Source organism: Typopeltis vanoorti, chromosome 4 (assembly GCF_054136105.1).
Source record: "Typopeltis vanoorti isolate ZY-2024b chromosome 4, IOZ_Tvanoo_1.0, whole genome shotgun sequence".
NCBI lineage: Eukaryota > Metazoa > Arthropoda > Arachnida > Uropygi > Thelyphonidae > Typopeltis > Typopeltis vanoorti.
The window spans coordinates 60,732,096-60,746,542 of NC_143552.1; the positions used below are offsets into that span (position 1 = coordinate 60,732,096).

The following is a 14,447-nucleotide window of genomic DNA, read 5'->3' on the forward strand; positions in this document are numbered from 1 at the left end:
GAGTTTTTTGATTATGTAGCGTAAGAAGAAGGATATCATCAACTTTAATTGATGGTGATGGTAGAAAAGTGACAGAAGCAAAAGAAATCGTTGAGTTGCTGAGTGATCACTTGCAAAGGTGTATCATCAGGGTGGAGATTTTGCAGTTGCTGATGTAACAGAATGTGATGTTAGAATTGAGGTAGATGAACAGGAGATACTCAGCATATTGAAAAATATCAATGTTGACACAGCAGTAGGACTGGATGGCATGTTGGCCTGTGTGCTATGTCAATGTGCAAGAGAATTAGCAGTGCCACTAATGAAATTGCTCAATTTAAGTCTCAGCTCTGGAAAAGCTCTAAGGTAGTGGAAAGAGGGATAAGATAGTTCCATTACATATAGGTGGCTTCAAGACAACAATAGAAAATTAACAGGCTAATTACTATCTCGCACATGGTAGTTGAAGTATTGGAAAAGTTGAGATCTGAGAAAGACTTGGTTAAAGATAAAATCCACCAGTTAGGAATGGTAATAAAATATTCAATGGCTTTATAAAAGGTAGGTCTTGCTTTAGTAATTTACTGGTGTTTTATAATAGAGTGACAACAGAATTAGATGAAGGAAATTAATGCACAATTATACTGCTGGACTCTGCAAAAGGTATTTGACAGAATACCACATGGAAAACTATTACAAAAGTTAGAGCAAATAGGAATGAAAATGAAACTGGTAGCATGGATAAGGATACTTAATACAGACACCAGAGAGAGTATATGGTGGAATTGAATCTAGGGGAATGTGGGTAACTAATGAAGTGCACTATTTAATTTGTATATTAATAATATAGGCAAAGATTTAAGGAGAATATTCAGTTGTTTGCCAATGATGCCAAACTGTGGAGGGGTATAATTAATAAAGGTGATATAGATATTCTGCAGGATCATTTAAATAAATTGGCATTGTTTGCAAAGGATAATGATTTTCAATTTAATGTTGCAAAATTTAAGGTTTGGATTGAAAAGGTTGCATGTAGTGTTTCTTATCGGTGGGTACTAGATTGCAGGAAATTGATGTGGCCAGGGATACGGGGATAATGGTAGACAGAGAGTTGAAGTTCAGCGAGCATATTGCAAAAGTTGGTAAAATCGCTCAAAGGATTACTTGGATGTTGAAAAACATGCTAACAAATAAAGATAGGGAAGTTATTATCCCCTTTTTATAAGGTTATGATTCGGCTACATCTTGACTATTGTGCACAAATTTTGTCACCTGTATTTTTTGGGGGGGATCACGAGGTGGTGGAGAGGATTCAGAGATGAGTGACTCAGCTGGTGACAGGCCTGTGGAATGCTCCCTATGAGGATAAGTGTGGATTGCAAAGGTTAGTTGATAGGCCGAGAAGAGAGGACATAATAGAAATTTATAAGTTATTAAAGGATTCTATAAGATATCAAAACAAAGAAAATCTTTCAATATATGATGAATAGAGAGAGAGAGCTGGAGATCATTGCTGGAAGTTATGTAAGTGTCTGCTTAGTAAGTGTGTGTGAGGACTAGATGTTTTGCTTGGATTGTTATGAGTGTAATGGATTGCCAGAATTAGTTGTAAGTGCATTGATAGTGAATGAGTTTAAGGAGAGATATGATAACTGTTGTGTGTATAAAGGTCGCTGTGAGTCTCCAGTGATGGATTTTCCGATTCCATAGATACACCCTTGTAATAATAATAATAATAATAATAATAAAAGATGTATAAAATAATAAAAATAAATAAATTCTTAGCCCACTGGCACAGATTAGCAGTCTTTGTAATAATTATTCAGCTTGAGTCCTAACACGAGCACAGTTCTAATGAGCAGAGGGAGGACAAGATAGTTCCATTATACAGTGGCTGTGCTATTACAGAAGCAACCAGTTATAGACCATTAATTATATCTGGGTTAGTCATTAAGATTTTGGAGAGGCTAATTAGGACACACATCTAGAAGTGAATAGACAGCACTTAGATCCTCTATAGAGGACAGTATATAGCCTTGTTAAAAGTTTTCTATTTGATCCTTTTAATAATAAAATTAGATAAAGGAAATACTTTTGGATTTTGCCAAGGCATTTGACAGGGTTCAACACTGGTGATTGTTATATAATGGGATAAGTATGAAAATTAGACCTGTTACATGGATAGATGAGTGACTGAATGATAGGCATCAGAGAGTAATGTATGAAGGTGTGTTGAGTCTAAGAGGAGGGTGACTGGTAGAGTACCACATGGTCCTGTACTTTTAGGCCATTTTTTTAACATATTAATGTTGGTATTCGTCAGGATAGTAATATACAATTATTTGCCAATGATGCAAAGTTAGGAAAGGATAATTTCTGATTTAGAATCCTTGTAGGCTGATCTAAGCAAACTGGCTGTATGGGAAATGATAATGAATGTTAGTTCAACGTTACCAAGTGCAAAGTTGTACAATTTGGACTGAGGACTTTACAGGCAGAGTATTGTATTAATGCTAATTTGTTACAAATAGTCAATAAAGCAAGAGCCTATGAGGTGATGATAGACAGAGTGTTAAAGTTTATGGTCACATTACTAAGGCAGTTAAGTCATCACATCAGATAACAATGTTGAAGGGAACACCAACTTGTAACAATAAGAAAGTTTATTCACTCTCATTTTAAAGGCTTTGATAAAACACATCTGGACTAATGTGTTCATATATATATATATATATATATATGACAGAATGATCATTGACTCGGTTAACATACATAGTTTTATGAAAAAAATTGAATGACTAGAACCGAGATTTAATTAAAAAGGTTTTAATATAAACACACTACTAGTTTCGGCCTGTAACAGCCTTCTTCAGGTGACATTATAAAAGAAAAAACACTAAACATTGAGGGTTAAAAGACTATGAACAACATAGACAGTCTTTATACATAATTAGCATGAAAACGTTGTAGTTGTATTTGAAGCTGTTCTTTCATTTGTTGCATTGTTGGGAGAGTGCGTGCTTGCTGCATCACATGAACGCCAGTACATGATTACAGCTGAATGACTATCTGGGAGGTTGTAGCTTAAGTTGTTATTTAGATGAACAGGATTGAAGATGATTTCTCTCGATTCCACAATTTTTCTCTCTATTTCGTCACTGCAGCGGAAGATGTTTGTAGATTTTTCCCAGCAGACTTTGTGACTTTGGTTATCATCATTAGGATTAGCCGAGAAGAGGATATGACTTGATAATGCTTGCTCGCTGTCTCTTGTAAGTAATGTCTCTCATGTGTTCTTCCATACGCATTTCGACAGATTTGTCTGTCTGCCCGAAATAAGGAATATCGCAGTCACATAATATTTTATATACGCCAGGGTATTTGAGTTGATGATGACAAGGTTTTGGGTGGCTAATTAAGGAACGGATCTTTGGAAGTGGAGTGAACAAGGTTCTGATATTGTATTTTTTTAGAACTTTTGCTAATTTATGTGAAACAGTACTTATGTAAGGAATAGATATATTGCTTTTGAATCTATTTGTTTCTTCTGAGTGATGTCTGGGAGGATTAAGAAGGAATTTGTTAATGATTTTCTTGGAATATCCATTAACTTCGAAAGAAGTTTTCAGATGGTTTATTTCTGTAAGCAGTTCATTTGGATCGTCAAGAAGAGAACGGGCTCTATGTCCCAAGGTGGAAATTATTCCAAGCTTATGAGGATGGAAATGATGGGACTGACTGTGCAGATATCTGTTGGTATGTGTGGGTTTTCTATATATCGATATTTTTAGTTTACCAGAAGAGTGAGTCAGTTTGACATCAAGAAAAGGCAAGGAATTATCCGTTTCAAGCTCAGCAGTAAACTTAATACTTTGATGTCGGCTATTGAAATGTTCGAGGAAAACCATAAGGGATTCATGTCCATGGCTCCAAACAATGAAGACATCATCCACATAACGTTTCCAAACTTTAGGTGTTAAAATAAAGGAAGAGATAGCCTTGGTTTCAAAATCTTCTAAGTAAATATTTGCAAGAACTGGAGATAAAGGATTACCCATAGCCAGTCCATGATTTTGTTTGTATATATTATCTTGAAATTTGAAGTAACCGGACCTGATGCAATGTGTAACAAGGCTAACATTTTTTTGGATATCTTGTCCTTGAGTAATGTTAGGACTTCATCTGTTGGGACATTAGTGAACAAAGAAGTTATGTCCAAGCTAGCCATGATGTCATTTTCATCAACTGTAATATCCTTGATGTATGTAACAAATTCTGTAGTGTTCTTGATAAAGGAAGGTGATTTCCCTGAAAAACTTTTGAGGTATTAGCCACCCAAAACCTTGTCATCATCAACTCAAATACCCTGGCGTATATAAAATATTATGTGACTGCGATATTCCTTATTTCGGGCAGACAGACAAATCTGTCGAAATGCGTATGGAAGAACACATGAGAGACATTACTTACAAGAGACAGCGAGCAAGTGCATTATCAAGTCATATCCTCTTCTCGGCTAATCCTAATGATGATAACCAAAGTCACAAAGTCTGCTGGGAAAAATCTACAAACATCTTCCGTTGCAGTGACGAAATAGAGAGAAAAATTGTGGAATCGAGAGAAATCATCTTCAATCCTGTTAATCTAAATAACAACTTAAGCTACAACCTCCCAGATAGTCATTCAGCTGTAATCATGTACTGGCGTTCACGTGATGCAGCAAGCACGCACTCTCCCAACAATGCAACAAATGAAAGAACAGCTTCAAATACAACTACAATGTTTTCATGCTAATTATGTATAAAGACTGTCTATGTTGTTCATAGTCTTTTAACCCTCAATGTTTAGTATTTTTTTTTTTATAATGTCACCTGAAGAAGGCTGTTACAGGCCGAAACTAGTAGTGTGTTTATATTAAAACCTTTTTAATTAAATCTCGGTTCTAGTCATTCAATTTTTTTCATAAAACTATATATATATATATATATATATATATGGTCATTTGGATTCAGAGCAAATGAGATTTAGTGGTGTTAACCAAGAATTCTGACTTATGGAATTGCTCATATGAGGCTAGACTGAGGGTATGTGGTTGTCTTAAAGTTTCAGTAATAGATGTAAGAGAGGAGATTTGTAGAAACATACAGATTGGTAATGTGATCATACATTATATGCAAGTAACATTTACATACAGTATATGCAAGTGACATTTACAGCTTATGGCATGTAGGTCCAGGTTCATCTTGCACATGTGTGCATGTCTTGTTTATTTTTCAAAGAATGATATGATAACTGTTTAGACATGGTGTGTACTAGAAAAACCCTCCCCTCTCATCAAACAGGCCTTTCTCAGTTCTGACTTATTGAAAATTGTCAAAACAGGATTATTTCCCCCTTCCTCCCCATATCAGTTTCTCACAATTGAGGAAAAACGTTGTCCCTACTTCAGATTTTATTAGTTGCCAGATGAATCAAGAAACAGTTTTTCTCATCTTGTGTTATGTCATAAGTAAATCGTGCCTCTCAAGCAGTGTTTTGTAACCAATCAGTGTTTAGACATACATTCATAAAATAAATATTAAGTTTCTTTGTGACTGCTGCAGAATCATTTAGAATTATTCTTGAATAGTCAGTTATATGTAATTTGTTTCTCCTGTCATTCCCTTTTTTTTTTTTTTAAATATATAATGAAAAAAATATATATTTAAATTTTAAAATTAATTTATCATTCTTGTCTAATTATAATTCATATTTGACTAATTAACAAATTGTGTTTAATTTCAGATTAACAATTCACTATAGTAGTACTTTCCTTTTTTCCACAGTCTTTTCTATTCAGTCAGCATGTGGTGAACTTGCCATATATTACGTAGTTCACTATTCATACTGTCTAATCAGATGTTCAAATTTGGAACCACCTGTCAGTTCAATGGACTTTATGCTAAAAATTTATATTTAAGTAATTCTGTTACAGATCCTTTATCATTCATGTGGTTTGGATAATAAAAATCTACAAGAATATGTAATAATCCATTTCCTGTTGTTGCTGTGTCCATTTTCGCATATAAATTTTCAAAGAATGATATGATAACTGTTTAGAAAGTTGAATTAATTATATTGAATTAAATTTATATTTAAGTAATTCTGTTACGATCCTTTATTGTTCATGTGGTTTGAATAATAAGAATCTACAAGAATGTGTAATAATCCATTTCCTGTTGTTGCTGTGGTATTCCATTTTTGCATATAACATTAGAAAAAATTTTAGTTTTATTTAGTTGGTGATGGTAATGTAAGAAATATTTGCAAGGGACGTAGGAACACTACATTTCATGTGGTGTTTCTCCTTCCCTTTCAAAAATGTATTTAAATTTTATGTGTATATTTCAGTTTATTTTTTGTTACAGAGAAACAATTTTTTAATTTTATAGAACTGATAAAAGGTTATGGATGTCTGTCCTCTTCAGCAGCTGTGTAGTACTCTATGCTGCAAGAATGACTATGCCAATAACTGTGTCTACAGTTGCAAAAGAATATGAATGGAGCAAGACAGACTCGGTATGTTTTTAAATATTATTATTAGCAATAAAACCTCTGTGGAGCTGGTAGATGTATTGTGGGAGGTCTCACTTAACAAGTAGTATTCTATCATATTAAACCTTAAGCTCCTTCATATTCCCTTTGTTCACAACACATTCTACCAGTATATTTTTATAATCTCCTCACTAACATCTCTGTTGTATCACATCTTTCCCACCTATCCATGAAACACTGCAATTTACATTCCCATAACCAACATTTTAGAGTCCTGATTTTGGACTCTATTATATAATGATATTCTTAGCAGATGGTCCAGAAATGAATAACTAGCCATTCATTTCTGGACCATCTCTTTCCACATCACAATGGAAACTAGTTGACCACATATGAGCACAGTAGCATGTGTGGCCTGACCAATGCTTTTTACAACCACCTCCTTATTCTTATTTTATTATAGCAGCTGTGTGGTTTTTGCAACACTTGTATTGCAATGTGTCCTGTAACCTAATGACCATTGTCAGTCCATCTTCCTTCTGAACTAAAGTTCCATCAGTAAAGCATACAGTTTTACATATCTTTACTCCAAAGTAAAACATCTTGCACTTATTAACATTAACCATCCATCCAGTCATCACATGTACACATCAAAATTACCATGGATACGAAGTGTATATTAAAATTGTAATACCATTGATATTTCATTGAAATTTATGATGGATACAACCCCACTCAGTTAAACTGCAGTACCCAAGAACAGAACCTTGTGGTATACCACTGGTTACTTTCCCTTTTTGAGATACACAATTTGCTGATAATGTTCAAAGAGAATCTCCAGTCCATCTACCCAATCTATTATCCATCCCCATCTTCTCCAGCTTGTACGCCAGTTTGTCATGTGGCAGACCATCAATTGCCTTTGCTTCTGCTAAGAATATTATTGTATATGTGTCTTCCTTATCCAACACATTTCTCACCTTATCATAATGCAAATAGATTACTAAAGTAAGGCTAACTCTTCACAAATCTAGTTGACCTTCATAAAGAATCATGTATCCATCAATCCAACTTTGTATTCTATTCTTAATCAACTTCTAGAATGCCTTAATTACAACTGCAAGATATATACAAACTGCTCTTTAATTAGAAGCTTCTGTTCTAGAACCATGCTTGTACTTTGGTGCTGTTTTGCATTTTTCCACTCCTTAGAAAATATACTTTTGTGCTAAAGTGAATGCTAAATGCTTTCAGCTATTTACATCTGATGATGTTTTAAATGAAACAGCCAGCACCCATCATGTGTGCTACTGGCTTACGTGTATATAACAGGCTTTTATTCCTTTTCTTTATTCTCAGTTCTTTCAAATCCATAATTTGTGTAATACATCTTTTTTTGATTTTTTCATCAATGGTTTTTTTTCGTGTTTTTTGTTTATCTGAATGTAATTTTGCACTCAGTTGTCAGTATATGCTCACCACTTTTAATTGTATTCCATTTTGGCTCTGATCAAGTCGTGTGCCAAGTTATTTTACCATCTTTATCTTCAAAAAAATTTACACAGGTATGTAAATTAATATGCTTTAATTAAAACCTCATTTAATTTTATTTTTTTTAGCATAGTTATTACAAAAGTTACTGCTCCATTGCCAAAATAGTTTAACTTCTCCCACCCCAACTTTATATACTTTTGAAAATGTATTCCTTTAAGTACGAATCCAAATTTTAAAGAAAATTATAGCTAGTCTCAGACACTTAACAGTTATTTTTCTTTCTACAAAGTAGTCTAGGCTTCTTGTATATAAAGGCACTGTTAATTTTATATCGTTTGGCTCAGTATCCCATAATGCACAGTATGCTTCCTTTCCGATGTATTATAAGGAGGATCACCACCAAGACTGGTTTGACCTTTATTGTGGTAATGGTCAAAAAAGTGGGAGCTACAGCGATGGAGATACTGAAAGCTAAAGCAATCTAGAAGTCATTTTCCAGATACAAGAAGCAAAATGCTGTACTACCATATTATTAAAGAGATAAAGTGTTTCACTTAGATAGGAAGTAAACTGTGCTAGAACAATATCTTTATTTTAATTTTTTATGCATGAAGGTATATGAAGCCTGTTGATTTCATATCAACTGTCTCAGTATCCAGCATATACTACCTTTCGTGTATATATTGAGGCAATTGATGTGAAGTCAGTTGTCTTGGTATCCCTTCATGCATAGCACACTTCCTGTTGGACCTGCACATCCTGCGACATTTGATGTTTAAGAACCACCTAGCCTGTTTCTTGCTGACCAGACTGCATGATTGGTGGGAAACAGGCTAGTGGAGGTAGTATATGAGGATTATTTGTTCTCATGGACATCACTGGTCCCTCTCATCTCCATTGAATACCCCTTGACTGCTAATTCTTTCCTAGGGATTGTTTCAGACAGGTATTTTCCTACATGGTGATAATGTGGCCTGTTGGATCTGGACTGGTCCATCAAGATAACACCCCTTATCACAAGGCTTGCATTTTGCATGCATGTATGGCTTGAAGATGGGGGGGGGAACCCAATATCACCAAGCATTTTCATCTCACATTTAGAAAGAGCAATGGATAAAATGAAGGAAGATGCAAAACGAATATTAGTGCATGGGATGAGAATTAACAATCTGAGAATTGCAGATGACATTGTTATTGAAGAAGACAAAAGAGAACTACAGAAACATTGAAACTGTTAAATGAGGAAGAGAAGAGATTATGAACTTGGAGAAAACAAAGAACAATGGTATTTGATGAGAAGAACATAAAACAAAAGATACAAGTGGATGGAATTGATATAGAAAATGTAAAACAATTCACATATTTGGGAAGTAAAATGGCATATGATTTGGACTGTAAAAAAGAAATAAAGATCAAGATTACGAAGGGAAGAACAAATCCGAAGGCCATGGATAACATCTGGAAAAAGTAATGTGATCAGCCTGCAAACAGAACTAAGAGTACTGGAAACATGCATCTTCAGTGGTGTACTGTATGGATCTGAAATGTGGGTAATAAATAAGGAATCAAGTAAAAGAATTTTGGCATTTGAAAGAACTTGTTACAGGAAGATTCTAAGAATAGAATGGGTAGAGAAAATCACAAATGAAGAGCTCTGTTGGAAGATACAACCGAAAGAGAATCTAACGCAGAAGATTATAAAATGGAAGCTTCAATTATTTGGACACATCTGTAGAATTAGTGAGGACCGGAAGATAAAGACATTTATGTTTGGTATTATGGATGGTATAAACAGAAGAGGTAGACCATACAGAGAATGGATAGACGACATAAAGGACTGGTGTGGAATGAATGTACAGAAACTGTGACACTGTGCACTGGACAAAGAAAGGCAGAAGAAGATAGTGAAGGAGGCATCGTACACCAACAGGTGGTGAGCCCATGATTCGTGATGATGATGGTTTGAAGAGCATATCCCAGCATTCTTTATGCTCCCTGGCTGCCTAATTCTATTGATTTGAATGCCTTCAAACATTTGTAGGATCGTTTGGAATGCATCATTTTACTGCTTACTCAGTTGCTGATCTCTGAGACATTATTCTGTCCAGAATACTTCAGAACCCCTTTTGTGGCTTAATTGAGTCTATTTCAAGATGGTCGCAAGTGGTTATCTCAGCCCAAAGGAGACTCATCAAGCTGCTAGATCATAATGTTTTGGCTCAAGACTACAAATACCCTGGTCATGATGATACTTTACATGCAAACTTCTGTTTACTTATGCTTAGGTGAAGGATTACAAGAATATAATTTTTTAGCTAGTATAATTTACTGTCTAACCAAAAAAAAAACTTGTTACAAATATCTTTGATCTAGAATATTTAATAATATGGTGATATACCGTTTTGCTGCTTATACATGGAAACCTACAAAAAACAAAAACAATGATATCCTCAAAATCAGACATCGAATTCTTAAAGATACAAATTGGCAATAAACAAACGGAGAATGTAAACAAGTTCACTTATCTAGGAAGCACGTTGAGTCAAGATGGTCGTTCAAAAACCAACATTAAATATCGAATTGCTAAGGCAACCGTGGCCCTACAGAAGTTAAAACCATTGTGGGGAGATAACAGAATAGCAATCACAACCAGATTAAGACTAATTGACACCTTGGTGAATTCTATCCTCTTGTATGGTTGTGAGGCCTGGACTTTATCGAGGGAAGATGAGAGGAGACTCCTGTCTTTTGAAATGAAAACTTACAGAAGACTTTTGAGAATTCCCTATACCACTCACGAAACCAATGAAAATGTCTGAAAACTGATTGATTCAGTAGACGGGAGAAGAAGGGAAAATATTCTGACAGTCATTAGAAGAAGACAGATGAAATGGTTCGGATATGTAGAGAGGGCTAATGGCATTCCAAAGCAAGCACTAGAAGGAATCGTTCCAGGACCAAGACTTAGGGTTATACCTTGATTAAAATGGACTGATAACATCAAAAAATGGACAAATTCTTCCCTTTCTCAACTGACATCAAGAACAAGAGCCTGAGATGATTGGAGGAGGCTAACAAAGAATATCACCTACCAGCCATGAATGACCCAACGGTCCATTTAGGACTACAGGAGAAAAAAGACATGGAAATGACTTCTGCATTAATTTTGCTTACAGTATCAAGGTTTGACCTTTATTAAGGCAAAATGTTAATAAAGGTCAAAACTGATTTGAATAGTCACCTGTCCCATGATACATGGCAATTCAGGGATGGATCTCGGGGGGGAGACACTTTCCCTGTGCAGCGGAAATGAAACAAATGAAAATCATATGTCACATGTATATATGTCTTTACATTGCACTAAGAATTTACTGAATGCTGCCAACAACATCTGTAACTTGAAATGAAAGTCATTAAAAATTACTTATGGTCTGAGATGAGGTGGGAATGCTTATCATGCTTAGCAAATTTGAAGAGATTTTTGCATATTTATACTTTGGCATTTTTGCCAAATAGAAAATAAAATTTTATATTATTTCATACACGTTTTTCCTTGCCTGAAATACCAAACATTTGTACTCTGCATTAAATTTAAACAGTTAGATTTTCAAAACTTTATGATAGGGGTGGCTCAAATTGGTCTTCCTCCCCAATACTTTTTATAGATCCAACCCCATAGTAATATACATCTCCAAAATGAAGTGTGCTCTGAAGGGAAGCAAAAAAAACAAACTTTCTGGTACTACCTCTGATCCAGAGTGTGTTTTAATAATAATGACACCATTTTGCCACTTGTATATGGAAAATTTTTATGCATTGATTTAGCTTTTAGTATCTCCTCAGGTCTAGTTCCACTGATGTGATTTCAATAAAGGTCACTACCCAAAAATTGGTCTGGGTAGTGACCTTTCCCATAATGCATAGCAATATACTCATCTGAAAGGAACTGTGCTATGCATTGAGGCAGTTGATATGAAGTCAGTAGCCTCCATATATAAGTAGTCTAGTCATGAAGTTCCTTCACTAACAAACTTTTGCTTGCTTATGGGTAAGAATTAAAACAGGAATATAATTTCTTTAGTATAATTTACTTTCTAATCAAGTAAAAGAAATTTCAGTAATTATCTGTGGTCCAGAGTATTTTAATAGTATGGTAATAATACACTATTTTACTGCTTATATATAGAAAATGCATTAATTGAGTTCAATGTTACCTCTTCACTGGATGAAGAAATTCAGGTGTATGAAGAGGAGGTATTAGAGCTGTTGCACAACTGAATAAGAATTCAGCAATAGGGGCTGATGAGATATCTGCACAGGTGCTAAAAGAGTGTTCAGCTGAACTGGCTATTTCTTTGACAAGGCTATATAATTTTAATCTCAGAACACGGAAGAATCTGCAGGAGTGGAAAGTTCACAAGGTTGGTGCAAAGATCGATGTAACCAACTATCGACCAATCAGTATCTTAGGAGTAGTGGTGAAGATTTTGGAAAAATTTATTTGGGCTCGCATTCAGAAATGGATTGATAGTGAATCTCTACTTTGCAACTGTTAGATCTAAAATAGGTGGCCTCATTTTACATGACGTCACCATTCCAGATCTAACAGTAAACATAAAATAAATATGTATGCTTATCTTTTAGCACAGTATAACTATGTTTTTTTTTTTGTAAACAACATCTTGTATATTAAACTTTGAATTATGTGAATTAAAATTAATGTATCTGTATGTCAAGCATGAATGTAAGTCAGCAAAAAGGGGCGGTTATAAGAGAAATAATTTATGATTTTCTACAAGTGAAAGAATGCAAGTTATTCAGCAACATAGGGCAAAGATCGTCCTAACGCTACAAGAGCAGCGAATGCACCCGCGGGTATCACATTTGAGAAAATATCGTGATGCATACATTCTCGGAAATAGAAAGTCCCGTATGTTGATCGGTGATGTCACCCAGTCGGAGACCAATAGGTGAGATGATAAGAGAAGTTCAAACTCGGAAAGGTGGTGCTCTTGGAGAGCGTATAAAAACCGTCAACACGGAATTGAATCCCCCCCGTTTTCTTGTTCCTGCATTTCTCTCCATGTGCTACAAGTGTTCATCGCAGTTCAACTCTTATTTTTAAGAGCTGACTTTCAAGAAGTTCCGGCATGGCACCACAGCAGATTTCGGCAAGATCGAGCATAGGCCGTCAGTGAGAAGGTCGTTGACAAAAAACTTTAGCAGAAGAAATAGTGCCCGGCTCAGGAGAGCATGTGTATCCCACGTGGTGAAAGAATCGAGATAGCCAGAATCGTAACAAAGAAGGAAGGACGGAAAGAAACCGATAAAGAGTAGATAAGTACTTTCACTTGTTCTAGCCCCTTTTGAGAATTGACTAACAGTGTGAAGAGAGTGTATCTTAAGTTTGTAATAGAAGGAAGTGTGAAGAACTAAGATTTTGTAAATGACTATGCCTTTTGAAATGAACTTTAAGAACTTTCAGTTTGATAGAGATTTTGCCGTGATTCATTTGAGAGAGATTATCAATGTGCTAAATGCCTAAATGTCCAATAGAGTTGAAGTTGAAGTTCAGGGCCGTGTAACAAAAATTTCAAATATAACTCAAAAATAATTGCAGTGCTGAAACGAACTTTGACATGTAAAGATACGGATGTCATTTTGCCACTTTACAAGGCCTTGATAAGTCCTCACTTGGACTATTGTGCGCATGTCTGGTCTCCTGGTTTCCGTTGTTGATTTTGGATACAGTGGAGAGAGTCAAAGGAGTGTGTTAAAAATGATATCAGGAGTGTGGAATACTGATTATACTTCTAATTTTTTAGGAAACAGCAATGTAAACTATATTATTATTATAAATACTTTAAGTTAAGGGGGATAGTAAATCCCGTATTATTTTTTTACAGCCGGGTACGAAACTCAGATATCGAAATCTAAGAGTTTCATGCTGAAAAACTAAAATAATACGGTAGTTCTTTGGCATGAAACTCTTAGATTTCGATCTCCGAGTTTTGTACCTGGCTGTAAAATAATATGCTTAATTTATCTCGCCAGAAAAATAGCCTCTTGGCTCTTTATCATAGTATAAATACTTTAATTAATAATTTCCTATATTTCGGCAATGTTACATTGTCATCTTCAGGGATCACAAAACAGTGATATGCACACGCATTCTAGTATTTTAAAATAGTTTGAGGATTTGAATTAATGCTTAGCTCTAGAAATTCAAGTTGGCTTATCACATCTGTAAGCAAAGTTTGGAGTAGCATGAACCTGTGGCTTCAGAAAATCTTGTTTACAATTTCATGTTTACAATAGGCTCTCAAAAATATTACCATTTCCTCCTACACTATATATTATTATTATTTTGCTAACCTCCATGGGAAGACCACTCAGCCAACAACATATCTATCATAATATACTTTGAAGTCTTTACACTA

At 35.0% G+C, this 14,447-nt stretch overlaps 1 protein-coding gene across 1 annotated transcript in view; it reads left to right on the forward strand.

Moving 5' to 3' along the window:
- LOC150107355 (voltage-gated purine nucleotide uniporter SLC17A9-like) overlaps positions 1-14,447 on the forward strand; it is a 235,909-nt gene that overhangs the window by 26,473 nt on the left and 194,989 nt on the right. Inside the window, exon 2 of the mRNA XM_090391830.1 lies at positions 6,411-6,537. Within this exon, the coding sequence (XP_090247956.1) occupies positions 6,411-6,537 (127 nt within the window). The remainder of the gene's footprint in view (positions 1-6,410; positions 6,538-14,447) is intronic.